The sequence below is a fragment of the Nannobrachium achirus genome, assembly GCF_963921795.1.
Source record: "Nannobrachium achirus genome assembly, chromosome: 18".
In the NCBI taxonomy this organism is placed as follows: Eukaryota; Metazoa; Chordata; class Actinopteri; order Myctophiformes; family Myctophidae; genus Nannobrachium; species Nannobrachium achirus.
Window position 1 is genome coordinate 44,701,738 of NC_137825.1, and position 25,740 is coordinate 44,727,477.

The following is a 25,740-nucleotide window of genomic DNA, read 5'->3' on the forward strand; positions in this document are numbered from 1 at the left end:
TTGGAAATCTATTCAGAGCTTCGCATGCCAGGACCGATTCCACATGAAGCATTAGCCAGGATACACAGAACACACGCAGACTTTCAACAGCCCTAGACCAACATTTCGGCACAGACAACACGTAAACACAGACAGACAGACAGATACACACACAGACACACACAGACACACACACACACACAGACACACACACACACACACACACACACACACACACACACACACACACACACACACACACACACACATACACACACACACACACACACACACACACACACACACACACACACACAGACACACAGACAGCACACAGTCACATCCGCAAACATTTCTGTACGTCAGAGAGTACAGCCCCCTTTTAAGAGCGGGATCCTGTTGGACAGGACTGACTTCAGATCCGCTGTGATCATGAGCAGACGCAGTAACCACAAGGATCTCCTCAGCGACCCTCACTGTGTGTGTGTGTGTGTGTGTGTGTGTGTGTGTGTGTGTGTGTGTGTGTGTGTGTGTGTGTGTGTGTGTGTGTTTGTGTGCGCGGGTAGAGCAAAATCCTGAGTGTTCATTTAACTGAGAGTGTGAAAAAGTACCCGTTAGTGGTCTGACAGTTAAAGTATGTGAGCGCTTGCGCCATGACACATGAGTACGCGTTCGAGCACGTGTGCACACTCTCTCTCTCGCCTCTGATCGCCGTCCAACGGAATAAACAAGATAACATCGTCGTCTGACATTTGTGTGTGTGTACGGGTACAGATACACACACACTAATACATACACGCCCCCACACAGCAAACATACTCAGTCAGTCAGGCAGGCAGGTAGGGAGGCAGTCACTCAGACAGACAGACAGTCACTCACTCACTCAGTCAGACAGTCAGACAGACAGACAGACAGACAGTCTCGACTCTATCCCTCGGAGGAGCAGCAGCAGCAGCAGGTCGCTGGAAGTACTGTAGCCAGGCTGTCAGTGACTGTTGTTAACACATGCTCAGGGTCAGCTCAGCTCTCTCTTCTGTTGCTGCTAAAGGAAAAGGAAGAGAGGAAGAGAGGGAGGGAGGGAGAGAGGGAGGGAGGGAGGAGAAGCTGGAATGAGCAGCTCCTCGAATGCTGAAACACAGAGATAGAGTGCGCGCGCGAGAGAGAGAGAGGCTTGGACCGACCTCTGGCTGCCTGCTTCCCTCTTCCCTCTGTCTGGATGAGTGTGTGGGAGAGCTACAAGTGATGCCTCGTACAGCCCTGAGCTGCACATAGTCATTTTCTTCCCTCCACTTTGCTTTTCACTTTCTCTCCTTTTCTCCCTCTCTGTCTTTCCCTCTCCTCTTTAAGCACTAGTGTCTATAGTTTCTCTGCTGTCTCTCTCTCTCTCTCTCTCTCTCTCATATCTCACTTTCTGTTTGCTTTGGTTTGGTCTGTGGTTCCTCCCTGTGTCTTTTTTTCCCCGTTTTTGACTCTCTTCTCTCCGGACATGAGGAGAGACCGTCTCATCTTGGCCGTGACCCTCACGGCCATCTTCAGCGCCGACCTCTACTTCGTGCTGCTGCCCAAGCTCCGGGACGTCCGGCTGGGACCGACGACGGCGGCGGCGGGGGACACGCTCTGCTTCTGTGACAACCAGACACTGCTCCCCGCGCAGGGCGGGCTCGCCACCCCCTGGCTGTCCAACGGCACCTCTTCCCTGCTGCCGCCGCCGCCGAGCGAGGCGGAGGCGGAAGCCGTCACCCAGTCCCAGTCCCAGACCGACCCCACGGACGGAGGCTCGAAGCTGGGGAGGCTGTTCGCTCATCCCCTGTCCAACATCCAGACCCCGGCGCCGGGGCCGGAGGAGAGGCTGCTGCAGGCAGAGGAACTCCTGGAGTACTACAAGAGGAAGGTGTCGCGCTGGGAACGGTCAGTTGCCCAGCTTTTATGCATCTCTTCAGAACTGCTGGATTCTATCACAGTGTGTTTCTCAAACTTTTCAATTGTCAAGGTCTCCCCTTAACTCTGGCAGTGTACAAATGGAACCAAATGGACCCGCCAGGGTCCATTTGGTTCCATTTGTACACTGTCGGAGTTGCAGACTTGTATGGGTCAATTTAGACCCCCCTAAAGGAACCCACAGAGTCCCTGGAATCCACTTTGAGAACCACTGCTCTATCAGTCCGTTCTTTGCTCATTTTGGGGCACCGCATGCAAAACAAATGGCACAGTCTCATACTTTTGTTTTGTATCCAGGCGGTGTGGCATTGTACATGTGTTCCACATAAATGCAGGCCGTTTGATCTAATCTAAGATACACACATGGGGGCAGGCACGACAACAACGCAACTTGTTTGTTAATGGTTCTAAATCAAGAGAAAATAGCCCAGGGAGATCCGTTGCAGCTGAGAGCTTTAAGAGTTTTTCGGCAAGGAATCTAAATATCTGACAGATGAAGTACGGGTTCATTTGTAAACGCAGACAGAGAGCACGTGTCGAGGCTTGACTGTGGTTGAGGGGGCAGGGTCAACGACATTACGGCTGAGGTTCGCATTTCCCAACCCTGCCACCCACAGACACCCACACGGGCAAGTGCATGCACCACACACACACACACACACACACACACACACACACACACACACACACACACACACACACACACACACACACACACGTGCGTGCAAGCTCGCACGGGCTCACACACACACCTACAGGTGGACAGAGATAAACACATGCACACATCCTCAAATGCAAACATGCAGAGGCATATGCAGGTTCATGACACGCACACACACACACACACACACACACACACACACACACACACACACACACACACACACACACACACACACACACACACACACACACACACACACACACACACACACAAAAAAGAAAAACACCCCTAACATTTGCTCTAGGGCAAAGCAATTTTCGTGAAGCCCCGTAAACGTTCCTTTTAAAGTATGCGTCGTAAAAAAAAACACAAAACGCAGCAGCCCGGGTGGGCAGGGGGGAAGAACCTCGAGCCTCGCAAACATGTCACGCTGCGAGCTAGCATCTGGAGAGTGCTCTCTCTCTCTAAAGGTAAACAGGGATTTAATACTGATAAAATCCCCTTAAATCTGTTGGAGCCTTACGTAGCCGACTTGGCTTGCGTTTTGCGCCCAAACACTGTGCACATTCCCTCGCAGAGATAGAGATAGTTTGGGCTGCGGCAGTGGAAAATCAGAAGAAATATGACTGAGGGATCTCTCTCTCTCTCTCTCTCTCTCTGTTGTCTCTTGCACACTTTTTCTCAGTCTGACTTTTCACACACCCTCTCATGCTCTTGCTCTCTCTCTCTCTCGGCGGCCTCTTCTCCGTGCACGTACCGTTAACAATGGACACCCTCCGGGTTTCTGAGGTAGTTCTTGCAAAATCTTGCAACAGCCTATCAATACGACAAGAAAAAAAGAAAGAAAAGAAAATGTACTTTTAAAGGGAGGGAGGACTGGGAGGAATTCGAGGTTTTTTCTTTTGTTTTGAAATGTTTTAAATGTTAATAGCCAATTTATGTGTATACCAGAGGTCTTCAACAGGGGGTCCGGGACCCCTAGGGGTCTTCAGAGTTACTACAGGGGGTCCCCCAAATCTTTGAGTGATAGAAAGTTTGTATCTTCTTTTTTTTATATTAACCACTTGAACCCTAGTGTTCATTTTCGGAGAACTTTATAGCCGAAAATAGCCGATCTACAAGCTCACAACGCCTCGCAGAGGTTTGGTGTAGAGGGGAAAAAGAGCAGAATGAAAGTGTTCAAGTGGTTAAATATCTGAAAACACAAATTGACATGAATCCAAAATACACTGATGATTGTACTGTCAAACGATTAAACTATATAGAATCTATGAAAGCTTCATCTCTCTCTCCACTAAGGGGTCCTTGGCCTGAAAACGTTGAAGACCCCTGGTGTATACTGTATGTACCCTTATTCTTGTTCATATTCTCCCCAGTCACTTACATTTATAACTTTTTTATTTTATTCTATATTTATAACGGGACAAAATGGTCAGATAATTTCGTCTCCCACATCAACACCATAAGAGCTGGGTCGACTTTTTCTCTGGTTTGTGTCCTGCCCCGTTCCCCCTTCCCTGGTCCCTCCTGCCTTCCTTGGCTCTGTGGTCAGTACCAGGGACGTGCTGGGCCCCTAATTCAGCCCGGGAAAAAAGAGTTGGAGGCCCTAGAGAGATCTCTCTCTGTAGCGCTGCTGCTACTCAAAGATTTGCCATTTCAGATCATGACAAGTGACAAGCCAGTGGGCCAATTACTGTGCATGAGTTATATTTCGTCGTTGTCGGGGAGAAACCTTGTATGTCCAAAAGCGTTTGTTTTGAATTTATCATTTTAAAGATTATTTAAACTACCGGTAGTGAAAACAGCCAATCTACAAGCACACAATCTACAAGCACACAACGCCTCGCACCGCCTCGCACGGCCTTGTATGATGAAGCAGGGCTTTGCTTTGCGAAAGAAATACGAGGTTTCTGCCCGACAGTGACGATTTACTTTGTTGGCCGCCCAGCCCGCAAAATGGAACGAAGACTGACATTTTATTTTGAATTGGCCGGGAATGAACCGGCCGTTCGGGAGTTGTCCCGCTTTACCCAATGGCCAGCACGTCCCTGGTCAGTACATTTACCCCGGGGCCTGATTACGCCAGTGGGTCGATTTTAGTCAGCTGGGGTGACTGATGGACTGGCGGGCGATGACCCTGAAGAAAACAAACTTATTTATACGCGGCCTCACTTCTATTATCCGAGCACTTTATCCGGGTGGGTTCGCTGGGAGTTTGTTTGGGTATAGAGAGTTGTACGTCCCACACAATGTGGTCAGGTCCTGGCAATAGCCTTGCCCCTGCAAAAACCGCAGGGCTTATTTGTTTTGGTCTTCCAGTGATTCCTGGTCGCTCCGTAAGTACAGACTGCAAGAGAGGCGACACAAAGCCAAGCCAAGCGGCTTCCGGAAAGGAGAGGATGGGAGGGAGGGAGGACGAAGGCTGGAGGAAAGAAAGGATGGGACAATTCCACGTGATTGGAATTGGCGAGGAGAGGACAGGAGAGGAAACGAAAGGACAGGCGAGGAGCGGAGCTTTCCTCAAAGTATTACACTATAAGACAATCCTAAAACCTCATACAGCAGCGGTTTTCAACGTTTTCAGGCCAAGGACCCCTTAGTCAAGAGAGATGAAGCAGGGACCCCCACAGCCTGTTCATAGATTCCATATAGTTTCATTGTTTGACAGCACAATCGTCAGTGTATTTTGGATTCATGTCAATTTGTGTTTTCAGATATTTAACCACTTGTACAGTCAATACTTAATAAACTTGACCTTTCACTCTGTACTTAGTCTGCTCTTTCCCGGCCCTCTACACCAAAGCTCTCTGCCGAAAATGCGCGAGGCGTTGTGAGCTTGTAGATCGGCTATTTTTGGCTAAAGTTCTCAGAATATGGACGCTAGGGTTCAAGTGGTTAATATAAAAAAGCAGAAAAAAGTTTCGATCACACAAAGATTTGGAGGACCCCCTGTAGTGACACTGAAGACCCCCTAGGGGTCCCGGACCCCCTGTTGAAGACCCCTGCTATAAGACAATCCTAAAACCTCAAACAGGAAAGACGGGAAGGGCCCTAAACACGAGGATTCTGAGGGACAAATATGATGCGACATGTTGTGATTTACGGAGCTGGTAGAAGTGTTAATTTAGCAATTTTTGATAAAAAAAAAAAAGGTTTTTCTTTGAAACAAAAAGGAATCTGCCCAAAATAGCGACACCGGGGGTTAATGTGGTAACCCTCAAGCCTGCATGCCATGGCCTCTGGCAGTGAGTTCAACATATTATTATGCACTAACCACCAGCACCAAGACACTTAATCATGTAAAGTAACCCATCATTAACAGCCGCAGCGAGATGAGGGACTGCAGGATCACACCTTGCACATTACAACCGTCATGTCAATTCGGTATTCCCATTTCTAAAATCTGCCCCATGTGAGCCCTGTCCTGTGACCTGTCGCAAGGGATGGGACGATATGAAAATTTCATGTCACGATTATTGTGAGCAAAGAAATTGCAAATTACGATATTATCGCGATAATCAAAATATGCACAACATATCCTGGGGCGGAACATTTGCCATAAAATAGCAGATCTACAAAACGCGACGCGCTGTGAGCTTGTAGATCGACTATCTTTTGTCAAAGATATTTGGTAGAGTGGAGAAAAAAAAAAGACTGCATCGAGTACGTTATTTACAGGTCAGTTTTACCAATTATAGAGGGTTTAAGTGGTACAGGATATGCAGCTTGGCAAATAAAAGGTGAATTGATCCCTTCCCAGTGCATGACAGGGCACAATTCCACGATAAATGCAAATCTCCACGATACCATTATTGTGAGTGTTTGTTATCACGATAAACAATAATAATGATTATCATTCCATCCCTAATTTCTATTTCTAAACCTGCCCCATGTGACCTGTCGCCCCTCAGGCATATGAAGTTCTACAACGAGGCAGCGGCCGCCGCCAACGTCACTGTCACCGAGCAGGAGGTGACCTTTGACCCCGAAGCCAGCTGGCTCAAGTTCCACCTGGGGATAAACCGCTATGCGCTGTACGCGCGCGACGACCCCGCCATCCCACGGCTCGTCCAGGACATGCAGAGTCAGGCGGTTGTTAGCGCAGGTAACAGCAGGGACCCAGACGGACGAATAGCGTATTGTGTATCGGCAGAAACCGTGTATGTCCAAATGGAGAAAAGAATAACCTCTATTCTCAAATGAATAGAATGTACTTATTATTTAGTCACAAGCTCCTTTCATTGATTAAATATTTATAAAACCACTTTTCACTTTTACATTTACTTGCAAAATGTTGAAAATAGCATTGTAGATCGACTATTTTTGCTACTTTTGCGTGACACTCTTGTCCACGAAATTCATCAATAAACCAAATCCAACCAAATCCATTTTACAACTTTTTTCAAAAGTTGTAAAATGGACAGCAACAAAATACTACATAGATGGTTGGATGATCGATAGACTAATGAATGAAATGATCGATAGACTAATGAAATGAGTATGAGTAAACCGTTATGGGTGAGTGGACAGAATGAGACCTATAAGTTGATGTAACCATTGACATTATTCCTGACAGATACTATTATGTCTCTTGTTCAGATTACACACAGGACGAGAAGGCCCTAAAGGGAACATGTGACTGCACCCAAGGTAAAGTCGGTTCACTACCATATTTCCATATCTGCACAACTTTGCACTCTTTGTACCTTATCTCACATTGTACGGCAGCACAAACAATGGCAAGTGCGTCTTTCCTAACTAGTCCCTTTGTTTTTCCCCACTCTCCCTCGCTCCCCTTTTTCTGTGGCGCTTGGCGATAGTATCGGAGATAAACACAATGATGCTTTTGTGTGGCAGCTTTTTTGTTTTCATTTGGCAGCGAAATTCCATAAATTACCACGATTGTGATGTCGCTATCTGTATAAAGACATGGCTCTGGGGCAAAGAGCTGGGAACTCATTTATGTTCAAAGGGGAAGCACTTAATTAAATGTCTGATCTCGCACTGGCTCCGGGGGTGGGGGCTGGGGGCTTCCTGGGGCCCAACCAGGGGCGTCACAAGGGGGGGGGGGGCAGTTACTAGGGCCCTAGGTGGAGGGGCCTTAATTATTTTATACTTTAGCTATTGAAACATAGCAGCTTATAGATCTGCTATTTTTTTAAAGTCGTGAAAATGTGTGCAAATCTTTGAATAAATGTATTTTTTACATTTGTACTCAAATGTTGCTTCTGGGGGGGTCCCTGGAACTAAATATTTTGAGACGGGGTTCCATGGCCAAATACATATCATTTTGCGGGTCCTTCACATAAAAAGGTTTGAGCACCACTGACATAGAAACATCGGTTTTCAAAAAACCTTTGCACAAAGGAATTTTGAACACATTTTCTCATTACTAGCGCGGCACCGAGTGCAGCGCTGCAAGCTTGTATATCTGCTATTTTTCAATAGTTAAAGCACAAAATAATGCGTTCCAAGTCTAAATGGGTTAAACCCCCTCTCCCTATGAAGACTCGCAGTGAATCCTTGTACCCAGGGCCCAGAATTTGGTGCGACACCCCTGCCTATTCACTCCAACACACACATATGTCTGAAGAAGACAGATTCTTTTTCATTCACATTTTCTCCCTTATTACTGTCCTCCCCCCCGTGCACACTCACACACTGGCTGACCACATCAGCATCACACCCAGCCAAGAACAAAATACATGAAAAACAACGAGAATCCCTCCGTCTTCCCTTTCCCCCATTCATGTGATTTTTTTCTCATTACCAGCCGGAAACCAGAAGCCAGCAATGCATTTGTGACTTCAAAGGGCATGTGTGCCAGTTTGGTGGCCCCTTTGATTCACTTCCAAAACAGAACTATAGCAGCGATTGTAAACTATTAATACGCTGGCTTGAGCTTCATAAAAGTGCTATGGGGGAGGCGTGTGTGTGGTTAGCTTGGCCCACTGCTGTGACATAACATAAACCCAAACGGAGAGAAAAGGAATTTCATTCGCAGAGTAGTATAACTCAAGCTGTGTGACCAACCCCCGTAATTATCTTATCATTGGGAGCAGAGCCCTGTGAGACACATCCAATTTGAGAGTAAAGAGCAAAATACGGTACAATATATATAAACCTCCAGGACTTTCTCTAGTCGGGGGCCTTAGGGAGATAAAATGGTAATTTTGTGCTACTCAAACTAAAAGCGCCATATTTTACACAGATGTAGCCCAGGGCATGCTCTAATGATTTAGCTAGGGCGCCCGAGTTGCCGACCTTCGGGTCGCCACAGCGGCCAAATCAAGTTGGGCTCCCATCGACTTTCTATACACTATCCTACCAGAGGGGAAACAATCTGCTTTAAGTAGCATGTGAGGGGTCTAACTAGGGGTTTGTCATGATTCTGAATCCATTGCACGCATTTGTTTTGCACAAAAGACTTTCCTTGGTCAAAAAAACGGACTCACAAAACGATGGTTTAGTGATAATAGTGATGACGAGTCATCACTTTTCACAGCCCAAGGAATGTTTTTTGTGCAAAACAAATGCTTGAAATGGATTCAGAATCATGACAAACCCCTAGTTAGACTAGTTTTTCCCTCCTGTAGTATAGTGTATAGAATGTCGATGGGAGCCCAACTTGATGTGGCCGATGTGGCGACCCCGAAGGTTGCCGACTCGGCGCCCATAGCTAAATAATTAGAGCATACCCTGGGCTACATCTGTGCAAAATCTGGCGCTTTTAGACTGATTAGCACGAAAAAACCCTAAGGCCCCCGACTACTCTGCAAAAACAAATCTTTCTCTGCTTCATTCTACCTGCCTGGTGTCTATATTTGCCTTTCGAGACCTGCTGATAAACTGATGCAATGTTCAAGTCCAAAAGCTAACTGGCATGACAGCTACACCTGTATCCTTGTTTACAGCTGTAAAAAAGGATACTCAAGGAACAAGGAAACAAGGTGTTGTGTCAGTTTACAAGTCAGACAGACTCTTTACTGTATTTCAACACGTCTGCCACTCCAGAGTACAACCACGATTGAATCACGCAATATTCCAAAACCCCAACTCTGTAAGCATAGGTCTTAATAGTTGCCCAATGTGCTTTTGTTTTAAGCAATACAATTCTTATGTCTATTGTATTTTTTTTTTATCTCCACCAGGCATTTTTTCGCCCATGTTTGTCTGTGTTTTGTCTGTCTGCATGCACCTAATCTCGCGAACCACTGGGCCGATCAGCGCCAATCGTCAAACTGTCAAACTTTTCATTCACACAGCCAGGCGGCCTTGACCTAGAATTCTTGAACCATTGGTCGTACAAACAACATTCTCCTGACAGATACTATTATTTTCCCAGTATTCCTTGGAACATGGAATCCCAATCTTCTTAGTCCAGGCCCGATTCCGCCCAAAGAAACATTCCACCATTTAGCATTTTCTTCAAAACTGTTCCTAAAACACAAATCGTTACGCGTTGTATATTCTGTACATGTACATTCTGATGGGCTTCCACAGTTTGCAGGATATTCCATAATTTGACATTCTATACCGCTTTGTTTTCGGTTTCCAAACTAAGTGTTGTTGACCTGTTTGTACTGATGCGAGAGCGAGACATTAACATGGCAAACCCATCTGTCTTTGTTCTTCTCTGCCCCAGTGGTGAAGCCCAGTGGACACCACCTGAAGCTGGCTCTGAAGATGCAGAACTTTGGCAAGGCGATGTTCAAACCTATGAGGTGAGGGATTAGAACTCCAGATCTTCACCATAAACTGTCTATTGCTGTGGTTTCATGCCGGGTCCTGGATTTTGCGTTGACAATTAATAAGTCAGGATGTCATATTTGAAAAAGACCGGACACAACACAGTTATTTTTTTGCAATGTGAGAACAGGAACAGCTGGTTAAAGGAGTAGTTCACCCCGAAAATAACTCTTCTTCCATTGATTACTCACGCCATGGAGACTTGAGTTCAATAATATTTGTAGTTTTTTGTCACATTCCTAAGACAATAATTCGATTACAATAAATGTACCCCCATTGATTCCAGACGGGGGACCCAAATGCATTTGGGTCCCCATCCGGAATCATTGGGGGCAATTTACTATAATTCCATTTTTGTCTTAGGAATGCAACAAATACAAAAAAGTATTATTGAACTCAAGTCTCCATGGCGTGAGTAATCAATAGAAAAAAAGAGCTTTTGGGGGTGTACTACTCCTTTTTTGGGGGTGTACTACTCCTTTAAGAAACTTGTAGGTAAACCAGATTAAAAAATGAAAACTATCATGGCACGCACAAAAAGGTTAGAATTTGTTATTTTTCATTAAGAACCTACAGTAGGTCTATAGTTCATTTTAAAGTATTTTCTATTTCCATCTGGCTGCTGCCAACGTGTGTGTGTGTGTGTGTGTGTGTGTGTGTGTGTGTGTGTGTGTGTGTGTGTGTGTGTGTGTGTGTGTGTGTGTGTGTGTGTGTGTGTGTGTGTGTGTGTGTGTGTGTGTGTGTGTGTGTGTGTGCGTGTGTGTGTGCGGTCAGGCAGAAGAGGGACGAGCAGACTCCAGAGAATGCCTTTTACTTTGTTGATTTTCAACGACACAATGCAGAGATTGCTGCCTTTCACCTGGACAGGTACAGTACACAGTACAGTACAATCTGAGCCACGCCCACGGCCATGTCATTATAGGCGAGAATTATAAACAAATATTTAAATATATTACTATAAAAATAAACCAACGTGGATGAACACCAAATCATCTTAAAATATAAGTTGTTACCCTATTCTGCCACAATCTAAATTACACTTGGAATCTTTTTTATTTTTTTCTCCCCCAAAGTCTGCTGTGGTGGTACTTGGATGTAATTTTAGTTTCGGTTACACATCCATTCCTGTTTCTTCCCAATTATGGTTCTGCTGCATAATGCGGAACAAAAAAAAATAAATGGTAACCATATACAACCTCTCAGCTTTCCTACGGTCTGTCTGTCTCAAAACAATACAAAAATGTTTGAAAGAAAGAGAAGAATCATGAACCCCAACGACATGGGATTCCAATACCAGTGTCTCCAAGTTGCTTGTTTTTCCTGTAAAGTCGCTTGTAAATATCGGTAGTTGTGGGTTGTGTTTTTCTTTTTGGTCTCTTTCTAAAGTATAGTTGCTTATTTGGGCTTGCTGTCTAATGTTGTATAAACCAGTGGTTCTCAAACATTTTCATGTCAAGGACCCGCCACAATGGCCCAAATGAATATGTATTTAGCCGCAGACCCCCATTTGAAAATATTTTGTGTACACAAGATTTGTGTAGTTAAAAGGTTTAAAACATATTCCAAATATTTAACTTTTTTAAATAGCAGATCTACAAGCAATATATGTATACCATAGTGGGTCCCATCCTCTTTTACAGTACACTTTAAGACATAATAAGACAGAATAAAGCCATAATAAGAAATAATGTGTTGGTAATTAGAGCTAATATATTTTATTAGACAGAAACAAAGACAGAATAGTAGAGAGAGCGAATACATTCTCTGGCACCGTCACCTGCCGCAGAACTGCAGCGGCAGACACTGCCGCACGACCGCTAGTTCGACCAGCAGTCGCACTGCATCGCCGGCGATAGGACCAGCAGTCCCGCCAGTAGGACCGGCGGCCGCCGCACGGACCGGCAGGTCCCGTAGCGGTAAACTGCCCGTCCGTGCGGTGGTGGCTGAGACAGAATAGCAGAAAGCAAATACATTATCTGGCACCGGCATCGCTGGTAACTGCCGCGGCAGCCACAGACGGGCAGTTTACCGCTACGGGACCTGCCGGTCCGTGCGGCGGCCGCCGGTCCTACTGGCGGGACTGCTGGTCCTATCGCCGGCGAGAGAATGTATTCAGATAATGTATTCGCTCTTTCTACTATTCTGTCTTTGTTTCTGTCTAATAAAATATATTGGCTCTAATTACCAACACATTATTTCTTATTATGGCTTTATTCTGTCTTATTATGTCTTATTATGTCTTAAAGTGTACTGTAAAAGAGGATGGGACCTTATAGGGCGTGTGTGGCCTAGTCGCTTCTTTTGGGCTTATTTTCAATAGACCTGTCACCTGGTTGCTTTTTTTCTTTTGCTAAATCTGGTGACACTGTCCAATACCCCTAGCCAGCAGCCATCTCTGTTTACTAAGAACACCAACGGGTTGGTCCAGAATTATAGCCAAGTTGTTTAGCGCAACCTACTAGACCAGGTATATGGTTGCAAAACCCATGACTACCACACACTCCTGTAGCCCCACCATGATTTCAACATGTCTGCCCAACCCAGCATTTTCCAAAGTGATTAGTGTAAATACTGTGGTCTGTGGACACACACAGTCTTTCTCCATGTATGGCACATTAGCCCGGGTGAGTCATCGCAGACAGGGACGTGCTGGGCCCCTGATTCAGCCCGGGAAAAAGAGTTGGAGAGGCCCTCATTGCGCGCTATAGAGAGAGATCTCTCTCTATAGCGCTGCTGCTACTCAAAGATTTGCCATTTCAGATCATGACAAGTGACAAGCCAGTGAGTTATATTTTGTCGTTGTCGGGTGGAAACCTTGTATGTCCAAAACCGTTTGTTTTGTATTTATCATTTTAAAAATGATTTAAACTAGTGAAAACAGCTGATCTTCAAGCACACAACGAGGCGTTGTGTGCTTGTAGATCTGCGGTTTTCACTACTTTTGTGCAATGGCCTTTTATGATGAAGCAGGGCTTTGCTTTGCAAAACAATGTATACATTCGAAACTTGGAGCTACGAGGTTTCTGCCCGACAGTGACGATATACATTGTTGGCCGCCCAGCCCACAAAATGGAACGAAGGCCGACATTTTATTATTATTATTTTTTTCCTAATGGCCGGCCTGGACCGGCCGGGAATGAACCGGTCGTTCGGGAGTTGTCCCTTTTTTCCTAATGGCCAGCACGTCCCTGATCGCAGAACTCAGTCATTGGAGCCAGACAGTATTATTTGGTAACCACACACCATGATAAATCACCACTTTACTGTGGGATGTAATGCACTGTCAACAAAGTCACAAACAATAGCGGGTTACATTCAAACGGTTATTATTATGCACCCAGGAGAGTCACTTGGAATTAAGGTATTGCTTAAATTCGCCAAATACAAAAACAAGTGGATGAACGAGAATCTGCATTGAGACGTTTGAGGTGTCTGTCTGTCTGTCTGTCTGTCTAGGCGTGTCAGCAAGCCCAATCATTATCCTTTATCAGCAGGCGGAGAATGTATGCATTTAACAAACCACCCATTCAACCTTGCATGCTGATTATAATTTGATTACCGTTATTGAGACACGGCTGACTGGTATATGGCCCTCGGGGAAATACAGCCTCCTTATATATCAACACCTGCTCAATTACAATGAGCAGAGCCCTGTCCGTTGGGGGTGTTTCGCCGATAAGGATCAGTCAAGGTGAATTGTATGGGCCCGTGTGAACGAGGTAAGAAGATAAGGATGGCAGGGTATCACTGTCTTTCTAGGGTTCATCTGAGTTTATGCCGGCATAATAGGGATGGAACTGTGTGAATAGAGCAACGAGAGCAAAGAGACGGAGAGAGAGAGGCAGAGAAGAGAGAGGCAGAGAGACAGAGAAAGGGTGAGGGAGAGCGAAAGAGTGAATAAGAGAGGAGATTAAAATCTGGGTCCCCGGCGAATATCGTGCTGTCCTTGTTTGTTCCAGAATCCTGGACTTCCGGAGGGTCCCACCGGTGGTGGGCAAACTGGTAAACCTCACGGGAGAGATCCTCCAGATCACCCACAGTGAAGACCTCCGCAGTGTCTTCTTCACATCGCCAGGTAAACCGTCTTTCGTTCCATCCACACACACGTCCATATCGTCTCATATCGTCGTTGTCGGGTGGAAACCGTGTATGTCCAGAAGCGTTCGTTTTGTATTTATCATTTAAAAAATGAACTAGTGAAAACGTGCGAGGCGTTGTGTGCTTGTAGATCGGCTGTTTTCACTACTTTTGTGCGACGGCCTTGAATGATGAAGCAGGGCTTTACTTAGTGAAAAAACATACACATTTGAAACTTGGAGATACAAGGTTTCTGTCTGACAGTGACGATATTTAGTTGACCTGTCAGCTGTTCGTTTTTTACACCCGTCAGCTCTTAGTTTTTCACTTAAACCCCTAAAGACTTGAGTTACAATTGTACTTTTCTTTTCTCTCTCTTTGCCAAAAATAGACAATCTGCTATTTTTTGCAAATGTTCCTCCCAGAATATGGATGCTGGGGTTCAAGTGGCTAAATGTAGTTCAGATTTTTTTTTTAATCTAAGATTTGATCTCGCACATCAAACGTTTCTTGGGCAGAATTAACATTACCACAAGATGCTCGCTAACAAGGTTCCAGTGGACATTCCTCAGTAACCATAGTTGCAATTTCTTGGAATTTGACATCTATTCTGAAGTGCACCGTCCAATAGAAATAAAAAGTTGGGCCATAGTAGGCCTATTGTTGAGGGGGGACGCATATGTCTCACTTCTTTAGCCCACAGTGCACGGTCCAAACCAACTGTAGCTACATCTTATTCCAGTTAAAAGAATTAACTATGAATTAAAAGAACTAAAATATGAAATGACAGTGAGTCGATGATGAATAATGCCTTCAACCTCAGATTTGACAGCTTACTGTACTCATTTGTACGCAACGATTGTGCTTCACGTCCCCAAACAGCCAACAACACGTGTTTCTTCGCCAAGTGTCTGTACGTGTGCAAGACGGAGTACGCAGTGTGTGGCAGCCCTGACCTGTTGGAGGGTTCTCTGTCCGCCTACCTCCCCGGGCTCAGCATCGCCCCGCGCATCTCCATCCCCAACCCCTGGATACGCTCCTACACCTTCACAGGACGAGAGGAGTACGAGCTCAGACACATACAGTACACATTAGGGATGGGACGATATGAAAATGTCATCACGATTATTGTGACAAAAGAAATCAGGATTTACGATATTATCACGATAATCAAAATCCATAATCCTGGGGCGGAACATTTGCTATTTTTTGGCAAAGACATTTTTATATTATAAGTTCCTTTTAACAATTATAGAGGGTTTAAGTAGTACCGGATATGCAGCTCGGCAAATAAAAGGTGAATTGATCCCAGTGCATGACGGAGGACGATATCGCGATAAATTAAATCTCCACGATACGATTATCGTGAGTGTTTTTTATCACGATATACGATAATATCGTGTATCGTCCCATCCCTAATACACATACAACAGACACATACTGTTCTCTGGGAAAAATAGAATCTCTCTTTTTACATAAACAGGACTTGGCCAGTGATTTACAAGCTCACAGAGCTCAGCACACTGAGCTTGCAGATCCCCTATTTTATCAAATGTTTTGAGATTTTCCAAAATGTTTTGAAGGTGTTTAAACCAGTGGTTCCCAAACGTTTTAGCTCAAGACCCCAAAAAGAAATTAGACGTTTGCCTACGCTACAAAATGTGTTAAAAAAATAAATGAATAAAAATGTGTCCTGACCCACTATTTGGGAAACACTGGTTTAAACAACAGTTTTTTTTTAAGTCATCAAAGATATTCGCCTAATGTCATGCTCAAAATAGGCATGCCATGGTTGAAAGTGGTTAACACTCCTGATTTGACTGTGAAGCATGCTAAAACACAGAGCCTACCAGCAGCCACGGTCATTGAAAATTCAATTACAATACTTATTGGCACAAGATTTGCCGCAGTGTACCCAGCACAAACACAGGAGCTCATAATAGGCCACACTAGTCTCCTCTCAACTTTATTTCTTTTCAAATCTTTTAATTAAATCTTTCAATTCACGTTACACAGGAACACAGCGGAGTGGCAAATGTTTTTGCTTAGTGTTGTGGTGCGGGAAAGAAATACAAATGTAATGTAAGCAGCAGTGTAATTAACTGTGGAATAATATGACCTGAAATATTGTTTGTGTTTTCCCTCTGTGTATGACAGGTGGGAAGCCAATCCTTTCTACTGTGACACGATAAAACAACTGTATCCCTACAACTCAGGCAACAGACTCCTGAACATCATAGACATGTCCATCTTTGACTTCCTAACAGGTTCGTCGTCTGAAACATCTTCCCTACAATCACAGGCATTTGGGGGCACTATCGTGATTTTCATCATTATCTCCATATACAGATCCATCTAAAAAATAACTATTAATTTACTGAATGTCTGCCCACCCCACTGATACTAAACAGTGTCGCCACCATGGTAACAGCCGCATGACCAAATTTGGAGATGAGCATGCTGACATCAGACGTCATACTCTGATGTCATAGTACTGACATCACAGACTAGCCTGGACATGGAACACCATGTATGGGCATAAAGATCTGCCCAATAGGCACGCCAACATGAAACACCATATATGGGCATAAGGATCTGCCCAATGGGCACGTCAACATGAAACACCATATATGGGCATAAAGATCTGACCAACGGCCACTCCAACATTACAACTACAATCTATACCTCAAATAATGTGCACACCCCCGGGCACAAGGACATCCTAGTACTAACACCAGTAAGGCTCCCTAATCGGGAGATAAGCGACCGTAGGTCACTTATCTCCACAAATAGGGCAAAAATGTGTTTTGCCAAAATCTTCCTGATCCATGTTGATGACATGAGTGTAGACATACTGTGTAGTGATTTTCGTGATTTTAGGGCAAAATCTGTAGGAGCAGTGTCCAAAAATGTGTTTTTAAAAATCGGCCTGGAGGTGGCGCTATATGGGACAGATTCATGTTGATGGGATGAGTGTAGACATACTGTGTACCGATTTGCGTGATTTTAGGGCGAAAATTGTAGGAGGAGTGTCCAAAAATGTGTTTTGCAAGAATCGGCCTCATGGTGGCACTAGAAGAGGGCCATGTGAGAAATGAGGGGTGGGGTCTCCACGCCGGCAAGGCGGACGAATAGGTACCGGCCCCGGCTGTCCCGGTCGCTCCTAGCCGGAGTTACGGCATTTTATGTGAGCTGCAGTGTAGGGGGTCCTCCACTGGGGGCGCCACCACTTTTGCATCCGTTCTGGAGCACCAGGAGTCGGTGGTCCCCGGGAATTCCCCGTGAGCAGCCCCGTTGGGGTGGTCATTTGGTCATGTTTGCGCATTTGGTCATTTTTTACATCTGGGGGTCCCCCAGGGACCTGGGGGTCCCTGGAGCTCCGGGGGTCCTTGGAGGTTGTAGTTTGGCAGCCAAGGAACGTGTGTGCCAAATTTGGCATGGATCGGGGCAACGGTTGCGGAGATATAAGCAGGGAAAAAGTGTGACGTGTGAGGTGTGACAGACAGACTGACAGACAGACGGAGGGACGGACGGAGTTACACTTTGTGGTGGTTTTGATAGTAAAGTGCGACCTGACGGTCGCAATCACAAACTGGCCTGGACACGGAACACCCTACATGGGCATAGGAGGACACAGAACACCATTTATGGGCATAAAACAGGTGAAACAGTGCCCACATTTCTTACATCACTGATACCGCTGCCTGTACTGTGCATGCTTCGCCCCAATGGAAAAAGCCATGTGCTGAAACAATGCCCAAATTTGGAGATGACTCCTACACTCAATCCCTCATATACTGTGCACACCCCCCGGGCACAGGACTAGAATACAAAAAAACGTTAATATATTACTCATATATTTCATTATAGTATTTTCACTGCGCATGCAGTGAAATATACAAAATACAATATTACACAACACCACTCAAAACAAGGATTTATAATAAAGAAATGTCAACCTTCTGAAGTCAGAGTTGCTTGAGGTCCAGTGTGAAGCTCACAGCCCGTCGCTGTAGATATGCTATTTTCAAATAGTTTTATACATTTTGAAGACATGAAATGGAAGATTTCTGCTTTATGAGTACTTTTACTTTTAGTACTAGTAGCCTACATTTTGATGCCAATACTTTGTTTTGTACTTTTACTCAAGTAAATTCTGAATAGCAGACTTCTACTTGTAACAGAATATTTCTGCATTGAAATATTGATACTATTACTTAAGTAACACACGTGAGTACTTTTTCCACCATTAACTATAGGGCGATGCCCTTTGGGAATGATGCTCGTAGGGTATGCTCGGCCCTCCGGTTATTCCAGACACACAGACATGGAGATTTATAGATATTTCTGGACAACCGCCAACCTGGCAGACTTCCAATTAGGCACATCACTCCCTAGTCGATCAGTCGGACGGTTCTCGAGAGATACGCAGGACAGGGCCACAGACACACAGTGAGAGATTGTGTGCACTTATAGATAGATGTCTCATCAGCAGCCATAAAACTGAGCAGTCTCTTGTGTGTCTCTGAAACGTTGCTGAAGTTTTGAGGTGTTTTTTTTTTTTTTTTCTTCTGCATTTACAATTTTCAATTCTTTTATTTCCAATCCACTACATCTCAGAGGAAAATATTGTAGTTTTACTCCACTACAATTATATGGAAACTTAGTTACTAGTTACTTTGTAGATTTTGGTTATAATTATAAAACAAACTAACCACTTCAGCCTCATACTGTATATTTCGGCCATTTGAAAATAGCAGATCTACAAGCTCACAATGTGTCGCGATGCGAAGCATTTTCAGCTTGTAGATCGTATTTTCAAAATATTTTGTATACATTTTGAACTTTAATTATATTTTATATGCCAATACTTTTGTACTCACTTCCAATATAATTTGAATACAGGACTTATACTTGTAACAGAGTTATTGATACTTTTACTTAAGTGAAACATGTGAGTACTTTTACCACCGCTGTTCACTGGTAATATCACTGGAGTAAAATGCATGAATGTCAACTTCAACCCTCACTTACTGGTTTATATCTGTTACCTTCAGTGGCTGTGACATTGTCCTTTACCACTTAAACCACTTAAACTCATTGACCAGTGTCCCCCAGGGATCAATGCTTGGTCCCCTCCTTTTTTCCCTCTACACCTAATCTTTTCACCAAACCTTGCTGGTCTACAAAATAAGTGAAACATGTAAAGATACATTAGCTATTTGTCAGTCTTCATGTATCAGAAGTGACAAGTTGTCTAGATGCGCTCCTGCTTGACCAACTGTAGGCGTTAGCAGTGACAGGGACTTGAAGTTAGGAGAAAAAAGGAAAAATAGAAAATACTGAAATTGGGGGACTGAGCTTTTCCTGATAAGAAGCTTTGGTGTAATTCCACTGTGTTTTGTCTTCTGCAGGCAACATGGACAGGCATCACTATGAGATATTCACCAAGTTTGGGGACGAAGGTTTCCTACTCCACTTAGACAACGCCAGAGGGTGAGAAGAGGCTATAAGTACTATAGAGCACATTTAACTATGGAGTTGTTAATCAAAAAGCTTTGGTTTCCTTATCGATGTTGACATCTTAAACTGTGTTCCAGATTTGGGAAGCACTCACACGACGAGATGTCCATTTTAGCGCCGCTGTCTCAGTGCTGCATGTGAGTAGTACCGTGCAATCTGGAGGGCGGTGTCACCTCTTCTCTGTTTACAGTACATCGTCTCATTGCATAAATACATGGGGTCGCATAGCAAATAACAACATAGGTTTGTGATGGAATGTTTGGCGAAGGATATACTTATGGTTATGGGGAGCACACTTTATAAATACAGTTAATTATTACCGCACCATTGGTGGCAAGGGGATTGACAAGAACAAGACGGGTTGTAATTTCATCACCTCTTTCTCCTCAGTTTGACATCAATTATGCTATAAAATGCGGCATTGCCCAGGGTGAAAGAGGTTACAATGTAACATTCTATAATTTTTTTTGGATACTCCTCCAATAGGGCTCCATGTTCCACAGCATCTATTTGACATCAATAGGCTCTATGCACAGCAGCCATATTGTAAAGTAATTGGGCCCCTGCCTTACCTCCTTTGTTACAGTTGTTACCAATGACACTAATGAAGGCTCTGTTCCATTCTGGACTGGTCAAACAGTCAGGGTGCTGATATTGTGCATGTTGGCTCACAGGAAACTCTCTGCTACACCAGTGGGTCTCAACTCAAAGTGTCCTTGGGGAGGTTCCAAATGGCCCCTAATGGGTCTGTAACTGAGTGTACAAAGGGAACCAAATGGACCCATACGGGTCCATTTGCTTCCAACTCTCAGAGGCTCCTTGAAATCAAGACGTTTAAAGAGGTGGTGCCATGATTCCCCCTCCCCCCCCCCCCCCCCCCCTCTAAAACATGATTATCAGGTATTATGATTATACTAGGAGGAAGATTTTTTTCCAAAAAAAGTGTACAGAAAGAGTTAAAATTATGTTTTTATGTGGCCACACCCACCAGTTCATTGGTATGCGTGGTTGTCATGGTGGGTGGTGACCCAGCTGAAGTTAGCCACACCCACGTATGTTGGGTGAATGTAATTAGGGGAGGGGTTGATTCTGTGATGTAATAAGTATGTGTGTTTTTGGACCGGCACGTTTGACCCCACAAGGTAGCAGCCTACAGCTAAAACACAAATAGAAAGGCAACACATAATTGCTCATAACAACCACACCAGGGGGTCTAATGAAGTACTGTCAACCTCCTAGACACATGAAAAACAGAAAAAGTACAAAACTATGGCACGGCCTTTTTAAGAACCACTGTGTTACACTAAATATCATCGGTAACACCAATGAAGGAAGTAAAAAAAAAGGGCCCCAAAATGGCTGCTGTGCATAGAGCGTCCTGGAAGACAATACTGAAGTTAGTTGTTCTCCTCTGCGTCTCCATCCCATTTTGTTCATCCATCCTCTCTTCCCTCTACTCCAGGATAAAGCGCTCTACGTGGCTGCGGCTCCAGCTCCTGACCCAGGCGCAGTACAGGCTCAGCGATGTGATGAGGGAGTCCCTGGAGGGAGACCCCTTACAGCCGGTGCTGACCGAGCCTCACCTGGCCGCGCTGGACCGCCGGCTGCAGAAGACCCTCCGCGTGGTGCAGCGGTGCGTGCGCAGGCTGGGCGACGCACAGGTGGTCATCAAGGACTTCATCAAGTCCACGGCGAAGCCTCAGACTGCTCAGCCTCAACCCACAGAGGGGAAGGAGGCCAGGTAACCAAGGGGAACCTGGGACTCGCAGTTCAAATTGGGACTTGGAACCGAGACGTAGGAGTTCAGACATAAGACTTGGTGCTGGAGTCGTGTCTCTCTGTCGAAACGTCAAGAGAGCTAAGTGGGCACGCACAGAGAGGAAGAAGGCCAGGTAACAGGAGGATGGGAAGACTTGGGAATTGGGACTTGGTAACAAAGATTGGAATAGGTTCTGATTCTAAGCCCTAGCCTGCCCTGTACCCACGGTGTGGAACCTGTAGGTTTGAGCCCAACAGCTGCCAAGTTTTGGGCATGAAGCGGTGAAGCCCATCCAAGATACCAGATCACCTTTACTGATCAAACTCTTGCCTCCATTTTATGCTCGTCATGGTTACACACGCACACGCACACACACACACACACACACACACACACACACACACACACACACACACACACACACACACACACACTATGGAATGACAACTGTTTTAGTTTAGGCCACTTGAATGAACATAGTCTCGGAGCCAACGGGACATAAGAATGAGCAATTAGAATCTGACATCTAAAGTGCACACAGCAAAAAATAAAAATAAAAAGAACAAACTCTCAGCTCAATTACAAACAGTGAAAGTCAAACAAATGCCATGCAACATAATTCACAACACACAAGTTAACAAAGGCCTTACTACAATAGCAATCCAAATGTAGTAAGCTAATATTAATCAATAGTGCCTACTGTCTCAGAAAAAGAAATAGGCAAGAAAATTGTCAATTTTCTCTACATGGACATCCACAATATATATATATAGACCTATCACACAGCCAGGGTGACGGAACAAAAAAGAAACTCCTTAATAGTCATGACATTGGCAACAACAATCTTTCAAAATGGACAATTCCTTCAAATTAACTTGGCTATATAGCCATAATCTTAACACCTGAAAATATACATAAATCCAGAACTACAACTACAAGCAGCCTGACAACAAATCTCCATAATTATCTTGTTGTGGTGGAGGAACAATACGTCCTCAGGTATTAAAGTGTGTGTGCCATTGAGTATGCATCAGATGCAGAACATAGAAAGAGAACACTTGCATGTTGTGCCTGTCTTCAAACCCACGGCATTCATTGGGAAAGAGACCCAAACCAATTACCCAATGGCATCGGGTCTGGTTAGAGACATCTACATCTACGAGTATAAACTGAAGACCTTGGAAGTGAGACTTTTTCAAAGTGTGCATCTACAGGGAGGAGAAGGCCAAGGAACAGAGTGGGGGGCTTGGTACCTGGCTCTCTTCATGTCAATCATACTTCATATTGACATACTGTAGTAAAACCAAACACCACTCATGGAAGACTACACAGAAGGCCATGTACATAACAGGAGGACTTTGAACTTGAACTTGTGACCTGCTTTTTTCATGTCGAAGGCGAAGCAGACTCACATTGAAGCTCTGTTAGTCCTCTTAAGCGTGAAACACTATGAAATTAGAAGACTGTTAACTATAAGAGAGGATAAGAGACCAAATGAAAAAAAGCTAAAGAAATGTGCAATACCTATCTGAACAAACAGTAATGGGATGACTGCAGGCTAACTTCACTGGGACTAAATTTCCAGGCTTCTTCATCTCTCATTATTGGATATCAATCATGGACAGAGCGGCACGTTAACGTATCACGTTTCAGACTTGTCTGGGTCATTAATCATTTTATCTGCTGTCAAAAATCCCCCCTTGGGTTTCATGTTATCTGACTGTGGCCTCCTCCCACACAAAATCTGTGCACAGAAAGTACTTGCCATGCACTCTCTCTCTCCGTCTTGTCTTGTCTGTACATATACACACCAAAGTAGAAAACACAACTGCGATGGCTTTCATAACATTAAAGAAGAGATATTTTTTAGGAAAAAGCACTGGAAAAGCTGCAGACGCTACCAAATTGATGATGGTAAATATTGTGACTGAGTCTGTGACATCAAAGTCGATTATAGTGTCTACTGCCAACATTGTCAATAAAAGCATTTTATGTGATTACAAAGTGCAACTTTCAAGTCAATGAAAGTACAGTAAGGAGTCAGACGGCAAAAGCAGAAGATTGTGTGTGTGTTTGTGTGAGATGTCTCCCCAGAGAAAAGTGCTACCTATTAAACAGCAATTTAGCAATTGTCCCAGCCCATTTTCCAGACTTCTACTCCTTGTTGCTGTCATCAAAGTCTTTAAGTGGTTTCACATCAACCCAACCAAATCAGGCTGGGACAGAGACACATCGAACTACGGAAGAACTGTACTGCGTCGTGTCAGACACATCGAACTACGGAAGAACTGTACTGCGTCGTGTCACATATCCTCCTATACCACCGCACTGCGAGCCCTTTCACAACAGCTTGTCGAACCCATTGTCCTCGACCAAAAACCTGTAAAAAGCATGTTCCTACACGTCTGGGTTTGGTGTAGTAGGCGCTATTGTCATGCTATGCATCTACAAATCCAACACATCCTCTACTCTACTACTGTATTATGTTCTCTTGAGATGTGAACGAAGACAGCAAATAACCACAACTATTTTAAAGAGTTGCCAGGATGAGTGATGTTATGCCAAATGAGGTTTGGCAGGCAGGGCAGGCATTGATATCAGGGAGGCTGATAATGGTTTATTTTGTATATTTCCAGCAGCAACTAAAATAGAAGCAAAACACACTGGGTTCCCCTTTAAAACTCTGCCTCACTAAATGTGTACTACTTTCTAGCCTTGTCAAGATCGATTATCGCTTTTGACTTCTAACCCTAACCCTTCATATCTACGAATCGATAGGGCTAGCTACTTTCCATCATGTGGCAATCAGAGAGGAGGATACAGGAGTATCAGCAGTACAAGTGGTGTAAGTTATATTTTAACAAAAGGTTTTGTTAAAAACTCTATATTCTGATAGTAATTGTTGCTAGAGCTATACACATAGGGGCTTTTTTCCACCGGCAAAGAACCGGTTCTGGTTCTTTCTCCCGCCTATGGGATGAACCAGAGGTGAGCTTTTCCACCGAGAACCGGAGTTGGTTCCGAACCGTAAAAGTTGGTTCCAAACGGGAACCACAAAATCCTTGGTTCCTCTGGTTCAATCTGGTGGAAACGCAAGCCTGTTCCCAAGAACAAACCACGGTTCCAAGAAAGTTGAACCGGCACTGGTTCTGGAACCGGTTCTTTGCCGGTAGAAAAGGCCCCACAGAGTGTTTGTTCAGTTACAGGGGTCTTTCTCCAGCTCTTCAATAAACAGAAAACACATTTCGGTGGGTCACCAATTTTATCCAATCAGAAAAGAGAACCCATTTATCAGCTTCAATTTCACAGTGTTCCAATTCCATCACGTACAATTCTATGAGTTTGTTGTCCTATGAGTTCTCTCTCCTGATTGAATACAATAGACCGTTTGTCAGCCTTCTGATTGGTCCCTGAGACTCCCTGACTGGCCAACCAGAAAAAAACATTCACTTTTTGCTATCGGGGGTGGAGTTTGTGCAGTGGAGAATGTTGCTTCAGCCTTTCAAAAACTGTCCGCAGTGCGCGACACGGAGATCGGCCGGTACGGTGATAGCGACGGCAAGCGTCAAGCGATCTCGCTCATCATAACGAATAAGCTTCAACAAACTAGTTCACATGTACCTTATCAATGGTCTAAGAGTCACGATTGGGTACATATAATTTAAATGGGCAGAATTACGAAAAGCCAGCCTATTATGTGAGGAGAAACATTCTCTCTGTCCTCTTCCTAGTACCCAAGATGCAATGCGCTTCTCTTTCTATCTCTGATCCAGAGGATTAAACTAATTAAAACATTTATTTTTCGGGGGAAAACTACTGTTTTGCTATGTAATTACTGTACCTTTTTCTTCCCTTTTTATTAATATCACGTAGATGTGTTTTTTGTGGTACTTTATATAGCTGTAATGAGGCTATGAAGGGAAAAAAAATCGCATCCACTACCACTATAAAAGAATCTGCAAAGAGGATTCTGTCCCACTGGGATTAAACAAATTAAAACATATATTTTCGGGTAAATCCCCTGTTTTGCAATGTAACTACTGTACCTTTG

General features: G+C 44.4%; 1 protein-coding gene across 1 annotated transcript; it reads left to right on the plus strand.

Moving 5' to 3' along the window:
• The first annotated feature begins 699 nt into the window (after nt 1–699).
• Nucleotides 700–23,827, plus strand: fam20a (FAM20A golgi associated secretory pathway pseudokinase). Its single transcript, XM_080748176.1, has 11 exons — nt 700–1,887; nt 6,493–6,686; nt 7,181–7,231; nt 10,227–10,305; nt 11,105–11,197; nt 14,290–14,405; nt 15,290–15,470; nt 16,565–16,674; nt 19,822–19,903; nt 20,008–20,067; nt 21,393–23,827. Exons 1-11 carry the CDS (start codon nt 1,466–1,468, stop codon nt 21,673–21,675), a joined length of 1,671 nt encoding a protein of 556 aa, XP_080604302.1. The 5' UTR covers nt 700–1,465; the 3' UTR covers nt 21,676–23,827.
• Nucleotides 23,828–25,740: the final 1,913 nt, after the last annotated feature.